The 18,908-nt window shown below is 47.5% G+C and overlaps 1 protein-coding gene across 2 annotated transcripts in view; it reads left to right on the top strand.

Annotated features, from left to right (window-relative positions):
• cfap43 (cilia and flagella associated protein 43) overlaps positions 1–18,908 on the top strand; it is a 191,108-nt gene that overhangs the window by 168,090 nt on the left and 4,110 nt on the right. For both annotated transcript variants that reach the window (XM_078564994.1, XM_078564996.1), the window contains 9 exons: positions 146–226; positions 2,203–2,328; positions 7,955–8,074; positions 8,891–8,998; positions 9,765–9,851; positions 11,598–11,686; positions 14,407–14,605; positions 15,874–15,986; positions 16,602–16,761. In XM_078564994.1, coding sequence (XP_078421120.1) covers positions 146–226; positions 2,203–2,328; positions 7,955–8,074; positions 8,891–8,998; positions 9,765–9,851; positions 11,598–11,686; positions 14,407–14,605; positions 15,874–15,986; positions 16,602–16,761 — 1,083 coding nt within the window. The remainder of the gene's footprint in view (positions 1–145; positions 227–2,202; positions 2,329–7,954; positions 8,075–8,890; positions 8,999–9,764; positions 9,852–11,597; positions 11,687–14,406; positions 14,606–15,873; positions 15,987–16,601; positions 16,762–18,908) is intronic.

Below are 18,908 nucleotides of genomic sequence, written 5' to 3'. Positions count from 1 at the left end.
AGACTAAACCTCTATTTTAAAAGAAAAATATTTTCCAATAATATTATATACATTAATAGCTTCATGACAACTGCTCACTCACACACTAACCCTGTGTAAAGAATGTTGAGTCTAGATCTCTGATTCTTCTTCACTCTGTTCCCAGGCTGACAACTGGAGAGAGCGCGCTTTGAAAGACATGATGGGAGGAGTCCTGGAGACCAAGAAGTCGGACATTTTGAAAATGGTGAGAGAGTTAGCAGCTCACTGATGTTGATGCATGTCCTGAGTACAGAGTGGATGCCCAGAATTCACTGTCATACAGTGAGTCCTGAGCTTAACACCATTCCGAGGTGATGGCTCTGGATTAGGGTGTGTGCCTGTTGTAAAAGAGCCACAATCCTTTTAAAACATCCACCACTGGATCCTCTCCATCCTGTGCCAGCAGCCACACATCTCATCCCCAAACTGGAGATGCAGTCACAAAGCATACTCTGTGTAGGCAGCTGACACCTAATAGAGCAGAGCCCCAGCATTGCCTCCGAGACTTGAAGCAATGCCAAGTTACCTTGGTGCACCCCACCAAAGGAGGAGAGTGAAAGGATCGCACTAGACAGGGAGATCCAGCCCTACAGCTCCCTCCGGGATAAATGAACTGTTCCGTGTTGCATTCTGGACCTTGGTTAGGCCTATATCAGTACTGACACCTACTTTCTACTCTCACCACTAGGCTGAATTTGCCAAGGAAACATCCCCAGACTTGCCTCCTTTATATGAGGGACCAGTTACGTGACACCCAGTGTCTTCCCTTCCCGAGGACCCCTATGAGTTAAAGGGCATAAGCAAGTGTCACATAAAACTTAGGCTGTTTGGTAGGCACTAACGGACAGTGAAAATAGTTGATGGTAGGGAAGGCATCTGTTTAGAGAATTTGCAATGCGTGAAATCTTCTCAATACAAGCTGTACTGGAGTATCAAAGAGCCAAACTGAATATAATTGCAGTCTACCATCCCAGGACACCAAATTTAATGAATGTCTTAACTCTTGACCTACCCCGTTGGGTGAACATCAGCCGGAGGCGATCTGGCCGAATAAAAACCCAAAAGCTCTGTTGGGGGCTGATCAGATGGATAAATGGTCTTTCTATACTGAGAACCAGGGTTCCATGTTGTTGATCTCAGTTTATGCAGAAATTGGGGCTGTTGCTCTTTGCTTCTGCAATGGCAGATCTCTGTTCATATCCCACAAGGTCAAAATAAAGACTTTATACAATCAATGGACATCTCAAAGTGTTTTACAGCAAATGAAGTACTGTTAAAGTGTAGCCACTGTTGCAATGTATGAAACGGGGCAGCCAATTTTGCGCATAGCAAACTCCCACAAACAGCAATGTGATAATGACCAGATAATCAGCTTTGGTGATGTTTAAGGGATAAATATTGGCCTAGTTACCTGTGAAAATTCCTTTGCTCTTCTTTGAATGGGATCTCTTATGTCCATCTGAGAACAGATTGGGCCTTTACCTTTCATCCAAAAGACAGCATCTTTTCCAATACTGTTGTGCCACCCTCAGTACTGCCCCTTTAACAATGCAATACTCCCATGGTACTGATCTTCCAACAGTGTGGTGCTCCCTCAGTACTGACCCTCAGACAGCATAGGTCCCTCTGCACTGCCTCTCCAACTGTATGGTGGTCTCTCAGTACTGACCCTCTACCAGTGTACTGCTCCCTCAGTACTGACGCTCTGAAAGTGCAGCTCCCTCAGTACTGACCCTTTGATAGGGCAGCACTCCCTCAGTACTGACCCTTCAACAGGGCAGTACTCCCTCAGTACTGACCCTCTGACAGCACAGTGCTCCCTCAATACTGACCCTTCAACAGTGCGGCGCACCCTCAGTATAGACCTTCCAACAGTGCAGCACCCTGTCAGTACTGACCCTTCAACAGTGCAGTGCTCCTTCAGTACTGACTCTCTGACAGGGCAGCACTCCCTCAGTACTGCATTGTAATATTTGCCTAGTTACTGAGTCTCTGAAGTGGGTCTTGAATCCAGAATCTATTGACTGAGAGGCCAGAGTGCTATCCACTGAGCCATAACTGACACTCGGGCAAGAAACAAACTGCTTCATGTGATATTTTGACGTTGAGCACTTGTAAAGTCTGAAACCAGGAGGATATTTTCACTGAACACTATAAGTTTCTTTTGTTGGTTTCTTTCAGGAAATCCCTGTACCATCCTTCATGGATAAGGCGGAATATGAATGGACTGAGGAGCAGGCCAAACAAGCCAAAGAATACGCAATCAAGGAGCAGGAATTAAATGAAGAGAAGGACAAATACAGGAAGGTAAACAAGGCACAGTTAGTTTATGAAAGTTAGAACAGCAGGCACCTTAATTATGTCCAGTAACTTCTTGTCAGCTGTGCCTTCTGGGCATTTTCTGTGAGAGTTGTGGGGCTGAGGTAGCATATTAAGCATTTCTATAGCACCTGTAACCTAGTAAAATATCCCAAGGTGTTTGCTGGAGCATTATCGGACAAAATTTGACACCGAGCTACAAAAGGAGATAATAGCACATGTAAACAAAAGCTTGGTCAAAGAGGTAGGTTTTCAGGAGCATCTTAAGAAGATGAAGTCAAGAGATGGAGAGGTTTAGGAAGGGAATTGCAGAGCTTCAGGCCCAGGCAAGCTGAAAGCATGGCTGCCAGTGATGGAGCAATTGAATTCAGGGATGCTGAAGAAGTCAGAATTAGAAGAGAACGGGGATCTTGAAGTGTTGTAGGTTTGGTTGAGATTACAGAGATAGGGAGGGGCTAAACCAAAAGGGAATTTGAAAACAAGGCCCCTTAACACATCCCAGAGAGTGCTGGCTGGCAACCACTTGGATGGCCAAACTTTAGTGTGCTGAATGGCTGCCTGTAACTCCACCCACCTCTGCCCCACTCCACCTGACCAATTGGCAGCAGCTTTGCCCACTGGACTGCCTGCTGTGCTCTCAGCTCAGGGGAAGGTATTCTCCTAACCTGCACTGCAAGGCTGCAGTGTTAGCTTGAACCATGGGGGAGGCTGGTCCAAACCAGAATGATGACTTGCAAGGGGCTGTGAGCGCCTCCACCAGTGACTGCTCCATGGCCAGCTTTAGCAAGGAGATTGTACAATGTGCCCAGTCGTCCAATTGTTCTGTAGTCCACTAAAACACTCACTAGTTTGCAGTCTGTGCCCAAGGGGTGAAAAGCTCTGGAGCACTTGGTGGCAGTTTCATGTCTCTGTGTTGCTTGATTGGGCAGATAAGCTAGAGGCCTGACACCACACATGTCAATGTGGCTGCACTTGAACTGTCTCAGCTGTGGAGGAATGGTCACTTTATACAAGGTTTCCCTAATGCGTAGCTGCTTCCCTCCACTCCCCACCCCATCGCATCAACTCACCTCAACATGAGTGCTGCCCTTGCCCCGGCACCGCACTGTCAGCTAGCTGGGAAAAAGCAACCTGCCTGTGCCCTTGCCTGAATGCACAGCACCTCAACCTTCAGGTTCAACAGGCAACCCTCGCAAGCGCTGCGCAACGTTACTGTGCGCTCACCCCTGAGTTCCCCTCAAAGTGCAGCTTGCCACCTGCATGCCTTACAAGTTGTGGTTGTGTTCTGTTGTGAAACACGTCGGCGTGCAATCATGCTGACGTGCTCGGGTGATTCTGGCGTGGGGGTGATTCTGGCTTATAGTGATATCCAAAAATATTAAAATGAAGTTCCCAACTCCAGCAGGGGGAAACGCAGCCAACCATCGATGGGCGGAGCAGACGATTGCAAACATGTTTCACAACAACGTGAAATTGATTTTTGGGCTTCCCGCCATATTGTTCGCTCATGCCCGCCATGATGCCTGACGCCAGCGGGCACAGACAATTCCATCCTCTGCTATTTAGCTCTTTTTAAAATATTCAAAGACTCTGCTTCTACCGCCTTTTAAGGAAGAGTTTCAAAGTCTCACCACTCTCTGAGAGGAAATATTTCTCCTCATCTGTGTCACAAATGAGCGACCCCTTATTTTTAAACAGTGAACCCTAGTTCTAGATTCTCCCACAAGAGGAAACATCCTCTCCACATCCACAATGTCAAGACTCCTCAGGATCTTAAAGGTTTCGATCAAGCCATCTCTTGCTCTCCTAAACTCCAGTGGATACAAGCCCAACCTGTTCAACCTTTCCTCGTAAGAAAACCCGGCCATTCCTGGTACTAGTTTAGTAAACCTACTCTGAACTGCTTTTAACACATTTACATCTTTCCTTAAAAAAGGAGACCAGTACTATACACAGTATTCCAGATGTGGTCTCACCAGTGCCCTGTACAACTGAAGCATAACCTCTCTACTTTTATAATCAATTCACCTCACAATAAATGATAACATTCTATTAGCTTTCCTAATTACTTGCTGTACCTGCATACTAGACTTTTGAGATTCATGCACTAGGACACCCAGATCTCTCTGCACCTCAGGGCTCTGCAATCTCTACCATTTAGATAATAAGCTTTTTTTATTCTTCCTGCCAAAATGTACAATTTCACATTTGCCCACATTATACTCCATTTGCCAGATCTTTGCCCACTCACATAACCTATCTATGTCCCTTTGTAGCCTCCTTATGTCCTCTTCACAATTTACTTTCCTACCTGTCTTTGTATCATCAGCAAATTCAGCAACCATATCTTCGTTCCCTTCATCCAAGTCATTTATATAATTGGTAAAAAGTTGAGGCCCCAGCACTGATCCCTGTGGCACATCACTCATCACACCCTGCCACCAGAAAAGACCCATTTATGTCAATTATCTGCTTCCTGTTAGCTAGCCAATCTTCTCTCCATGCCAATATGTTACCCCCTACACCATGAGCTTTTGTCTTCTACAATAAGCTTTGATGTGGCACCTTATCAAATGCCTTCTGGAAATCTAAGTACAGTACATCCACCAGTTCCCTTTATCCATAGCACATGTGACTCCTTCAAAGAACTCCAATCAATCAGTTAAAGATGATTTCCCTTTCACAAAACCATGTTGACTCTGCCTGATTACCTTGAATTTTTCTAAATGCCCTGCTATAACATCATTAATAATAGCTTCTAACATTTTCCCTATGACAGATGTTAGGCTAACTGGCCTGTAGTTTCCAGCTTTCTGTCTCCCTCCCTTTTTGAATAAAAGAGTTACATTTGCTATTTTCCAATCTATTGGAACCTTCCCCGAACCTAGGGAATTTTGGAAAATTAAAACCAATGCATCAACTATCTCACTAGCCACTTTTTTCAAGACCTTACGGTGAAGTCCATCCAGACCTGGGGATTTGTCAGCCCACAGCCCCAACAATTTGCTCAATACTACTTCCATGGAAATTGTAATTTTCTCGAGTTCCTTCCTCCCTTCTATTTCCTGATTTACAGCTATTTCTGGGATGTTACTTGTACCGTATCCTCTATAGTGTAGACTGATGCAAAATACCTGTTTAATTCATCTGCCATTTCCCTATTTCCATTACAAAAACAGAATTACCTGGAAAAACTCTGCAGGTCTGGCAGCATCGGCGGAGAAGAAAAGAGTTGACGTTTCGAGTCCTCATGAACCTTCCCTATTTCCATTATCTATTCCCCGGACGCACTTTCTGTAGGATCAACGCTTACTTTGTTAACTCTTCTTATTTAAATATCTATAGAAACTCTTACTACCTGTCTTTATATTACTAGTTAGCTTTCTCATGTACTCTAATTTTTCCCGCCTTATTAATCTTTTTGTCATTCTTTGACATTCTTTAAATTCTTTCCAATCTTCTGTCTTGCCATCTGTCTTTTCGTAATTATATACTTTTTCTGCTGTTAACTTTTTTAGTTAACCACAGATGGTGGGCCCTCCCCTTGGAATTTTTCTTTCTCATTGGAATGTATATATTCTGTGTACTCTGAAATATCTCTTTAAATGTGTGCCACTGAATCCCTATTGACATATCCCTTAACCTAATTTGCCAGTTCACTTTAGCTAGCTCTGCTTTCATGCCCTCATAATTGCCCTTACTTAATTTTAAAATACTAGTCTTGGATGCACACATTTCTCCCTCAAAATGAATGTAATATTCAATCATATTATGATCACTGCTACCTAGTGCCTTCACTAGGAGGTCATCAATTAATCTTATCTTGTTGCACAAAACCAGGTCTAGTATAGCCTGCTCTCTGCTTGGCTCCAAAACACGCTGTTCTAAGAAACTATGCGGAAAACACTATGAACTCCTCATCTAGGCAACCTTTACCCATCTGATTTTTCCTGTATATATGTAGATTAAAATCCCTGATTATTGCTGTGCCTTTCTGACGAGCTCCCATTATTTCTTCTTTTATACTCTGTCCTACCGTGCAAATTATTAGGGGGCCTGTACACCACTCTCACAAGTGACTTCTTGCCTTTATCATTCCTCATCTCAACCAAACAGCTTCTATATCCTGGTTTCCTGAACTTAGGTCATCCTTCTCTAATGTGCTAATACCATCAATAATTAACAGAGCAACCCCTCCACCTTTTCCTAACTTCCTATCCTTCCTATGTCATGTACGTTTCAATATTCACGTCGCAATCTATGTCATCCTGTAGCCATGTCTCTGTAATGGCCATCAGATTGTACTTATTTATTTCTATTTGCGCTGTTTTACTTTGAATACTATATGCGTTTAGATACAGAGCCTTTTATGATTTTTATAGCGTCTAGTCTTATCTGCTGATTTACTCTTAGATTTGTACTCTCTGTCCCTTCCTGTCACAGTCTGTTTATCATTTCCCATATTAGTACCTTTCTTTCTTGTCTTGTCTCCACTCTTTAGTTTCTAGGTGGAACCAGGTGAGAGCAGTTCCACCCAGCTGACGACAGTGGACAAACATTGGAGGAGGATGGTGTGGTCTGTAGTATAAAGGTCTGGCATATAAAGGGTTAATGTGGAACTGAGAACAGTATCGCCCACACAGTGATGTAAGAGAACACATGACCCATACCTAGGTGTCAGTGCAATGTTGGACAGAGCCGTGTGTACAAGCAAGCATGGAGACAGCTCTTAGCTCGGACCTTCACTGTACCTATATATATATAGTTTCTAGTAGTTAATAAATACTTACTGTTAAACTACCTAAGACCATGAATACCTTAATAAGACCTACTGAACTACACCCAACACCTTACAGCATGGTCAACCACTTCGAAGGTTGCAGACAGGTCAAGAAGAATGAGGAGGGATAGTTTACCTTTGTCAGTCACATAGGATGCCATTTGTGACTTTGATAAGAGTTTTGGTACTGTGGTAGGGGCAGAAACAGATTGGAGGGATCCTAGATGATGTGCATGGATTGGGAAGTGTCAGCACATTCAAGTTCTTTGGGGAGGGGAGAGTAAGGAAGCTTGCAAGGACAGAGGGTTTTTTTGAGAGATGACAATTGCACATTTTCAGGGGAGTGAAAATAGTCCCTGAGAAGAGAAAATCATTAACAATGTTGGCTAACATGGGGGGAGGGAATTGGCTAGTCAGCAGTTTAGAGGGAATAGTGTTCAGGGAGCAGGAGGTGAGGTCCCATGAGCTTGGTGAAGGCATGATAGTAGATAGGAGAAAAACTAGAGAAAGATGTAAGTTAAGGACTAGGAGACAGTGATGTTTGGCTGGGTAGGTTAGGGGAAGGAAGGGAAATGATAGAGATAGCAGGAGGGATGGTTTTAACCCTAGTGACAAAGAAGTCCATGAGGTCTTTTGCACTTACCCTAAATCTGACAGGTGTGAGGAGTGGGTGGAACCCCTGAGCTCATCTTAGAGTAGGAGGGGGAAAACCAGCTAAAACTCAGTATGTTTTTGTGTGCATGTGTGTACGTGCGTTTGTGTGCATGTGTGCTAATATGGCTGTGTTTTATGAGTGTGTTCCACAAGGCAGCTGATTACTCACCTGTTTTACAGACGCTGGAGTCTGAGCTGAAGAAATTGCAGAGTTCAATTGCAGAAAGCACCAGCAACTTTGACGACACAATGAACAAACTGTTTGAAAAGAAAGTGAGAACTGAAATGATCATTTATCAGGTTAGTCCTCACAAACTCTAATTCTCACAAACCCCGTGCTGTACCTGCCCTGGGAGTGTTTGATGGGGACAGTGCAGAGGGAGCTTTCCTCTGTATCTAACCCCATGCTGTACCTGTCCTGGGAGTGTTTGATGGGGACAGTGCAGAGGGAGCTTTCCTCTGTATCTAACCCTGTGCTGTACCTGCCCTGGGAGTGTTTGATGGGGATAGTGTAGAGGGAGCTTTACTCTGTATCTAACCCCGTGCTGTACCTGTCCTGGGAGTGTTTGATGGAGACAGTGTAGAGGGAGCTTTACTCTGTATCTAACCTGTCCTGGGAGTGTTTGATGGGAACAGTGTAGAGGGAGCTTTACTCCGTATCTAACTCCATGCTGTGTGTGCTCTGGGAGTGTTTGATAGAACAGAGGGAGCTGTATATTAATTACATAAATTAAGGTTAAGTATGTACAGGTGAAAGGCATTGATTGGATGATTGCCTGTGCACATAGTGGAGGAGTAGAATTAGGAGCTTTATATTTGTAATGTTTCACTCTATGAATAAATCTAATACTGAATAAACATTGACTTCTGGTCTCCTCCTTCACCAATTGACTGTTGGAAGTTTAACACTGTACAGATTGGATTTCCTCAAGAGTGTGTAAGGGCAAGTGCAGTCCATTCTCACGACTGTGCTTGAAATGATGGTGTCTTGTCCTGGAGTACAGTTTGAACCTTTAACCTTCTGGATCAGAGGTGACGGTGCTACTAATGGAGACAAACTGGTGCTAGTTTAATGGTTCAGAATATTCCCTATCATTACTGACTCTTTACCCACAGGAGGAGCTGAAAATCTGCAATCTGGTCTTCTCATTGCGGATAGAGGAAGAGATACAAATCAGAGATGCTCAACTGAACTACCTACTTGCAGAACAGAAGGATTTCATGGTACAAAATATGAATAGAATTAGATCCACCTTAAGTTCATAGGACGACCGACTGTCCTGTTTTTCACAGGATCGACCTGTAATTTAGCTCATCGTCCTCTGTTCTGTTTCTTCCCGGAACTATACTCGTTCTGTATTTCTAAAATATTTGTGCAGTCATACTCCCACAGTCGGCCACATTGGCATTGGATTGGGGTCCCCAGAGAAACACGGCCGCCATCTTTATAGGGAGCAATGTGTAGCTGTCCTGGCCAGGAAGCTGGATAAGAGGGTTCATCTCTTATTGGGGAGTTTATGAACATATGAATCATGAGCAGGAGTAGGCACTCGGCCGTTCGAGCCTGCTCTGCCATTCAATGAGATCATGGCTGATCTGATTGTAACCTCAACTCCACATTCCCATCTTGACCGAAATCAATTTAGATATATGAAATAATACATTTTACAAACATCTTTTCATATTTATACATTTATAAAATGTATTGTATTATTACAAATGATGTGGAATCACGTTAAGGTGCACCCCCGCCCTGGCCCCACCACCCGCCCATGGGGCTGGGCCCTACCCCAGGTGCCTTGCAGTCTTGGAGTGCATGATCAATGGGCACATAGGCTCATGTTGATATGACAGAGCTGACAGATTTTACAAAATGGATAACTAGTGTAAAAGAAGCATGTGTGAGACAGGATAATCAACTATTGGTATCATTTAGGTGAACTGCTCATTCTGTTTACCAGCAGTGACCCTGTTCTCTTTCTCGTGACAGTTTCTAAAGTCTCAGATGACACAGAGCACAAAGGTGACGGTGGACCGATTCCGAGAGACATACGATGATCTAGTGGCTGAAGACAGAGTAAAATATGTGGCATTTCTTGTCTCACTGGGATTGGGGAGGTGGACATCACTGGGATTAGGGGAGTGGACAACACTGGGATTAGGGGAGTGGACAACACTGGGATTAGGGGAGTGGACAACACTGGGATTAGGGGAGTGGACAACACTGGGATTAGGGGATGGACATCACTGGGATTGTGGAGTGGACAAAACTGGGATTAGGGAGTGGAAATCACTGGGATTAGGTAGTGGACAACACTGGGATTGGAGAGTGGATATCACTGGGATTATGGAGTGGATATCATTGGGATTAGAGAGTGGACAACACTAGGATTGGGGAGTGGAGAACAAGGATTAGGTTGTGGACATCACTGGGATTGGGGAGTGAACATCACTAGGATTGGGGATAGGACATCACTGGGATTAGAGAGTGGACAACACAGATTAGGGGGTGGACATCACTGGGATTGTGGAATGGAGAACAGTGGGATTAGGGAGTGGACATCACTGGGATTGGGGAGTGGACATCACTGGGACTGGGGAGTGGAGAACAAGGATCAGGTTTTGGACATCACTGGGATTGGGGAGCGGGCATCACTGGGATTGGGGAGTGGACATCACTGGGATTGGGGAATGGACATCATTGGGATTGGGAGTGGACATCACTGGGATTGGGGAGTGGAGAACAAGGATCAGGTTGTGGACATCACTGGGATTGGGGAGTGGACATCACTGGGATTAGGGAGTGGAGAACAAGGATTAGGTTGTGGACATCACTGGGATTGGGGAGTGACATCACTGGGATTGGGGATAGGACATCACTGGGATTAGAGAGTGGACAACACAGATTAGGGAGTGGACATCACTGGGATTGTGGAGTGGAGAACAGTGGGATTAGGGAGTGGACATCACTGGGATTGTGGAGTGGAGAACAGTGGGATTAGGGAGTGGACATCACTGGGATTGTGGAGTAGAGAACAGTGGGATTAGAGAGTGGTAATCACTGGGATTGGGGAGTAGAAATCACTGGGATTGGGGAGTGGACACCGCTGGGATTGGGGAGCAGACACACTGGAATTAGAGAACAGACAGCACTGGGATTAGAGAGTGAACAACACTGAGATTAGGTAGTGGACAATACTGAGATTAGGTAATGGACAACACTGGGATTGTGGAGTGGACAACACTGGGATTGTGGAGTGGACAACACTGGGATTGGGGAGTGGACAACACTGGGATTGGGGAGTGGACAACACTGGGATTGGGGAGTGGACATCACTGGGATTGGGGAGTGGACATCACTGGGATTGGAGAGTGGACAACACTGGGATTGGGGAGTGGACATCACTGGGATTGGGGAGTGGACAACACTGGGATTGGGGAGTGGACATCACTGGGATTAGGGGGTGGACATCACTAGGATTAGGGAGCTGTACGGCATTGGGGTTGCGGGGAATTGGGTGAGTGAGTCTTTGTTCGGTTCCATCCGCGCTTACTGTCCACAATCTCACTCTGCAGCCGGGTTCATGGGACAGAGATGAGGAGTGGGGACCCAGGATTCTGATCAAGGGGTCTGAAGCCAATGCACAGGCTCCTACCCTGCAGAAACCCTGTTTTATTTCACCCTGTTTTTTTTTTAAGCGGTGACAGGAATAGGATCATTTGCTCTGGGAGCAGTGGGATTCTGCCTATGGGATCAGGAAACCCCAGTCCTGCCTTGTCTACCTTTCTCTGTAACAAAAACCTGTTTCTTCTTTCTCCTCAGCTCCTGGATCGTGGATTCAGGAAAGAGTTTTCTGATGTCTCTGCTTCAATGGTCGACCAACTCTACAAACTGTACAAACGGAGACCCAAGTGAGTGCACACCACAGCACTGCCCAGTGCTCCCCCCACACTACAACACTGCCCAGTGCTCCCCACACACCACAACACTGCCCAGGGCTCCCCCCACACCACAACACTGCCCAGGGCTCCCCCCACACCACAACACTGCCCAGTGCTCCCCCCACACCACAACACTGCCCAGTGCTCCCCCCACACCACAGCACTGCCCAGTGCTCCCCCCACACCACAGCACTGCCCAGTGCTCCCCCCACACCACAACACTGCCCAGTGCTCCCCCCACACCACAACACTGCCCAGTGCTCCCCACACACCACAGCACTGCCCAGTGCTCCCCCCACACTACAACACTGCCCAGTGCTCCCCACACACCACAACACTGCCCAGGGCTCCCCCCACACCACAACACTGCCCAGGGCTCCCCCCACACCACAACACTGCCCAGTGCTCCCCCCACACCACAACACTGCCCAGTGCTCCCCCCACACCACAACACTGCCCAGGGCTCCCCCCACACCACTACACTGCCCAGCGCTCCCCACACACCACAACACTGCCCAGGACTCCCCCCACACCACAGCACTGCCCAGGGCTCCCCCCACACCACAACACTGCCCAGGGCTCCCCCCACACCACAGCACTGCCCAGTGCTCCCCCCACACCACAACACTGCCCAGTGCTCCCCACACACCACAGCACTGCCCAGTGCTCCCCCCACACCACAGCACTGCCCAGGGCTCCCCCCACACCACAGCACTGCCCAGGGCTCCCCCCACACCACAGCACTGCCCAGTGCTCCCCCCACACCACAACACTGCCCAGTGCTCCCCACACACCACAGCACTGCCCAGGGCTTCCCCCACACCACAACACTGTCCAGGGCTTCCCCTACACCACAGCACTGCCCAATGCTCCCCGCACACCGCAACACTGCCCAGTGCTCCCCCCACACCACAGCACTGTCCAGTGCTCCCCCCACACCACAACACTGCCCTGTGCTCCCCCCACACCACTACACTGCCCTGTGCTCCCCCCACACCACAACACTGCCCAGTGCTCCCCCGACACCACAACACTGCCCAGTGCTCCCCCCACACCACAACACTGCCCAGGGCTCCCCCCACACAACACTGCCCAGTGCTCCCCGCTACACTGTCCAGTGCTCCCCACACACCACAGCACTGCCCAGGGCTTCCCCCACACCACAACACTGTCCAGGGCTTCCCCTACACCACAGCACTGCCCAATGCTCCCCGCACACCGCAACACTGCCCAGTGCTCCCCCCACACCACAGCACTGTCCAGTGCTCCCCCCACACCACAACACTGCCCTGTGCTCCCCCCACACCACTACACTGCCCTGTGCTCCCCCCACACCACAACACTGCCCAGTGCTCCCCCGACACCACAACACTGCCCAGTGCTCCCCCCACACCACAACACTGCCCAGGGCTCCCCCCACACAACACTGCCCAGTGCTCCCCGCTACACTGTCCAGTGCTCACTGCACACCGCAACACTGCCCAGTGTTCTTTACACACCAACACCGCCCAATGCTCCCCGCTACACTACAGTGCTCCCCGCACACCGCAGCACTGTCCAGTGCTCCCCGCTACACTGCCCAGTGCTTCCCGCACACGGCAACACTGCCCAGGGCTCCCCCCACACCACAACACTGCCCAGGGCTCCCCCCACACCGCAACACTGCCCAGTGCTCCCCGCTACACAGCTCAGTGCTCCCTGCACACCACAACACTGTCCAGTGCTCCCCGCACACCGCAACACTGCCCAGTGCTCCCCGCTACACAGCTCAGTGCTCCCCGCACACTGCAACACTGCCCAGTGCTCCCCGCTACACTGTCCAGTGCTCACTGCACACCGCAACACTGCCCAGTGTTCTTTACACACCAACACTGCCCAGTGCTCCCCGCTACACTACAGTGCTCCCCGCACACGGCAACACTGCCCAGGGCTCCCCCCACACTGCAGCACTGCCCAGGGCTCCCCACACACCGCAACACTGCCCAGGGCTGCCCACACACCGCAGCACTGCCCAGGGCTCCCCACACACCACAGCACTGCCCAGGGCTCCCCACACACCGCAGCACTGCCCAGTGCTCCCCCCACACCACAACACTGCCCAGGGCTCCCCGCACACCGCAACACTGCCCAGGGCTCCCCGCTACACTGTCCAGCGCTCCCCGCACACCACAACACTGCCCAGTGATCCCCGCTACACTGCCCAGTGCTCCCTGCACACCGCTACACTGCCCAGTGATCCCCACTACACTGCCCAGTGCTCCCTGCACACCGCTACACTGCCCAGTGATCCCCGCTACACTGCCCAGTGCTCCCCGCTACACTGCCCAGTGATCCCTGCACACCGTAACACTGCCTAGTGTTCTCTACACACCAACACTTCCCAATGCTCCCTGCCACACTTCCCAGTGTTCCCCGCATACTGCTACACTTCCCAGTAAGTGGTCCCCATGCAGCACAACACCACCAAGTGAGTGCTACATATAATGGCTGCAGACCTGGCATCTCAATCTATTACTTGCTCTGACCACTCCATATCAACTTATTCTAGTGGGAAGTAGGGTTCTCAGTCTATAGGGGAGACTCATTCCCTGAGGGCTCTGCTCTTTTTGGGACCTGAGGGTGTGAATGGGACTTGCAGTTTATATCTGTTAATCCAGTGTCTAAAGTATATTTTCTTTTGCTATGTTTAGGGTACAAATGCAAAGGATCCAAGTGGCAACGGCCAATCCTTTTGATGACCAACTGCAGTCAGTTGATGACGGTTATGCCAACTTCCTGGCTGCCGTGGAGGAGTTAGATTCAATTGATTTCAAGCCCGAGGCTCTGAACCCAGCCATATGGGATCGGTTCTGTGATAGTAGGAGAAAGAAAATAGAGAGTGAACATCAGGTGATGGAGAATACTATTCCATGTGGTCTTGATTCAGCTGCTGATGGTTTGTCCAGTTTGAGACTCCAATGATGCCAAATATTCCAGCTCACTGAATTCCTCATGAGAGGAAGAGTGCAGGCGAGCAGCTCACCTGGTACATTCCTGAGTTTGTCAGCTGCACACTGTCCCCATGGGGAATAGAATATCCACCCCAGTACCATAAAACTGACATTCCAATGGATATGTTCAGACTCAGGACTGTCAAATATAAAAAGAGTACAGCAGCACAAGTGCAGCACAAATTCACCAGAATGATACCAGGACAAAGCAGGTTAAAGTCAGGTTGCATAGACTAGGCTTGTATTCTCTTGGGTGCGGAAGATTAAGTTGGTTGGTAATCCTTCCGCCTGTAAGAGATGATGGAGAAATAGAAGATTAAGGAGGTGAGCTAATTGAGGTGTTTAAGATGATAAAGTGATTCAGGTCGTTAGAGAGGAACTATTTCCTCTAGTGGGAGAGTCCAGAATAAAGGGGCAGAACCTTCAAATTCGAGCCAGAACGTTCAGGGGTGTTGTCAGGAAGCAATTCTTCACAAAGGGGAGTGGAAATCTGAAAAAGCAGGTGGGCCAAGGAGAATTATCAGACTGAGATTTTTATTGGTTAAGGCTATTAAGGATTACAGATTCAAGGCAGTAAATGGAGTTGAGATACAGATGAGCTATGATCTAATTGAATAGCAAAACAGGCTCAAGGGGCTGAATGGCCTCCTCTTTGTTCTTATGTTTCTTTCTTGCATTGCCTCCTGCTGTTTCACAGAGTGCCTGAAGTGGGATCACCATCCCACCTCTCACTGCTGCTGGTCCACTGATTTGGATTTGGGAACTGCAAGAAAAGCACAGGGGTCAGCACAAGAGAAAACCTTGCTTGTAGTAAATGAGACTCATTCTGTCAGCTTGTGCTGTCATCTGGTCAGGACTCTGTCGCACACACACAGATGCAACAATGTCTGTATGACACAAAGGACTGCCACTGACTGGTGAGTGCTAATGTCGGTGCCCTACCTGTCTCACTAAGGCCTATAGAACACCAATGGATTGAAGGCATAACACAAGCAGTTGCTCCTGAACCAGGGGCATTGGTAGTGCAGAATCCTGGTTGTACACCTTTCTATTAAGCCTAAGGTCCTTGCGGAGCATGGTCCCAGGCCCTCCGCTGTTCTGTGCAGACTCTGTAACTAGTTATTCTTGTTACCTTGGTGATACTCACTCTCCCTGCTCCTTTCTCAGGTAAAACTGAAGGCTGTGACTCTGGCAGAGATGCAGATGTTTCTTCAGAGGAGGATGGAGGAGGATGACAATAGCGGGCAGTTCATCAACAACCTTACCCAAGAACTCAACAAGTCAGTCCCACTTTACATTAAGTGCATAGCAGAAGGGGTATTTTCACAAAAGAGCTGCTGACCATCTGCTCAACTTTGGACTGGCACTCTAGCCTCTGAGTCAGGGGACTGTAGGTTCAAGCCCCATTCTTAACACTTAAACTTAAAATCTAGGTTAACACTCCAGTGTAGTACTGAAGGAGTGCTGCACTGTCAAAAGTGTCGTATTTAGGATGAGACATTAATCTGTTCTCTCAGGTGGGTGTAAAAAGATTCCATGGCCACTTTTGAAGAGCAGGGAGTTCACCCCAATGTTCTGAGGCTATTTATTTCTCAACTAACACCACTGAAACAGATTATCTGGGTAACTACCACATTGCTATTTGTGGGATCTTGCTGTGTGCACATTGGCTGCTGCGTTTCCTATGTTACAACAATAACTACAATTCAGAATTATTTCATTGTCCGTAAAGCGCTTTGAGGCATACTGAGGTCATGAAAGGTGCGATAGAAATGCAAGTCATTTTTTTATTGTGGGGAAAGTTCCTTGAAGAGATAGCTTTTCTTTCTAATAGCCTTTGCTGATGATACCAAGCTTTTAAGTTGTGCTCTCTCTACCCCTCACCCTGTGAGCAGTCTGCGTGAGATCAAGTCACAGTTCCAGCTGAATCTGATGGTGCAACTTGTGCTAAAACAAGGCCAGGTGGAGGTGCTGAGCAGCGACTTCATCCCCGACTATTCCAATTCCATTCTTCTGCACAAGGGGGTTGTGGAGGATCTGAACAGCACCATTCAGGTAAGGGACTAGAAAACTAATAGACCCATTTCAGTTTTGCTCTACTACGGAGAGTGAGTTTATTACGAACTGGCAGGCTGTGTTCCACATTCCAAGAGACACTGCATCAGTGAATTAGAGCCCAGATTCACACTCTAGAACAATCATCTTGCTGTGATTTACAGGAACCTTAAGATGCAGTAACACTAGAAGGTTTGGGGCTGGTTTGTCCCAATGTACTCGGACTGTGATCTATGCCACAGCTGCCTTACAGTCTGCAACATTCTCCAGCTGAAGCGGCCGTTGCCTGATGCCTCTGCTGCTTGTTCATTGGCAGAACTGAGCACATAGTCCATGTACCCAACCAATCAGCCACAGTGACATTACATAAGAGCAATAATAGGAACAGGAGACCATTCAGCCCTTCAAATCTATTCTGACATTCACTGAGATCGTGGTTAAACTTAACTCCATCTACCCACCTTGGTTTTGTAACTCTTAACACCTAACCCAACCAAAATCTCAGTTTTGGGATTTTCAATTGACCTCCAGTCTCAACAGGTTTTTGGGGGATAAAGTTCCAGATTTTCACTCCACTTTGTGTGAAGAAGTGCTTCCTGACATCACCTCTCTTCAAAACTGAAGTCCCTCGTCCCTGGTAACATCCTCATAAACCTCTTCTGTACCCTTTCTAAAGCCTTTACAACATTCTTGAAATGTGCTGTCCAGAATTGTCCACAACACTCCAGCTAAGGCCTAACCAGTGATTTATAAAGTTGGAGGATTTTGTTTTCTCCAAAATCTGGACAGGAGTCTGAGCAACGGCTGGAAGATTGAATAATATTTGATCGCATCTTTAGGTCTGTTTAATCTTGATCTTATAGAAGGAATTGATAGGTTTTTTTTTACCCTATTTCCTCTGATGGCTGGAGAGTCATAGATTCATTTACAGCAGAGAAGGAGGCCATCTGGCCCACAGAGCAATCCAGTCAGTCCCACTCCCCTTCTTGATTCCTGTAACGCTGGAACAACCTGGCTCTACTATTAAGGATCTGCCCCCCTAATGACCTAGAACTCGCTGTCCACGAGGGTGATGGACGTGGAAACAATCAATGATTTCAAAAATAAATTGGATGGACACTCATAGGAAATAAACTTTGAGAGGGAAGATGAGCAGAAATGTTTTACTTGAAAAGGCAGTGGAAACTGAATCAATAAATAATTTTAAAAGGGAGTTAGGCAAATACTCGTGGGTGAGGAACTTGGAGTTACAGACGAAAAACAGGGATGTGGGGCTGAGCACAACTGCTCTTTCAAAGAGCTAACAAGAATGATGGGCTGAATGGCCTCCTTCTGTCCTGTAAGTTTCTATGGTTCTAATGTTTCAGTGGCCAAAAATAACATTGTTAGCCCGATGATTCAGAGTGTGCCTTTGGGAGTTACCATTTATGCACAGATTTTTTGTATTTCTAAGATTTCTTTTGTATAGCCCCTTGGTCATACCGCGAGTATGCTATCAGCTCCCAGCTGTGTACCTGATGCTGGGTTTCACTGTACAGAGATCTAAATCTATACCTCAACTAGAATCAAGACAATAGAGGCAAAGTCTGGCAGTGGGACAAACAGCCAATCACCAAACTACACCCCACACCCCAAACCATTTTCACTTTACCAGGCACTCACTTTGCTAACACACCCAGCCCCAATACCAGCCAAGACAGTTTCCACTCTCAAACCTGAGGCTTCTGCGGGGAAATTCATTTGTTATTCATTTTTAAGCCAAACTGTCCAAACTCTGGAGGTGGTGCAAAACTTGGCTGAACTGGGGACAACTTGGGGATTTTATAAGCCTAAAAAGGAGGCAGAGGAGAGGGGAACTTGTAGAATGAGCAGATTTATACTGAATGCTATTTTACATGAAACTGTGACTGCAGGTGAAGGAAACCCAGGGAGAAGCTGGGAAAAGACAGGGTCAGCATTGATGTCCAGAGCAATAGGCTTCCAGTAGGGGAGCGGGGCAAAAACTCTGGGCATGAAAGAAGTGAGTGGGCTGTGCTGGGGAGGGAGGGATTTAATGAAATGGGCCAGCTGTATCCTCATTTATACTTTAATCTGGTTAAAAGTTCTTGCTGGGATTCGTGTCTGATCACCATTTATTTACTGGTATT

This window comes from Cetorhinus maximus, chromosome 20, assembly GCF_964194155.1.
Source record: "Cetorhinus maximus chromosome 20, sCetMax3.hap1.1, whole genome shotgun sequence".
NCBI lineage: Eukaryota > Metazoa > Chordata > Chondrichthyes > Lamniformes > Cetorhinidae > Cetorhinus > Cetorhinus maximus.
The sequence above is the reverse complement of the archived record's forward strand: the minus strand, read 5'-3'. Positions and strand labels throughout refer to the sequence as shown.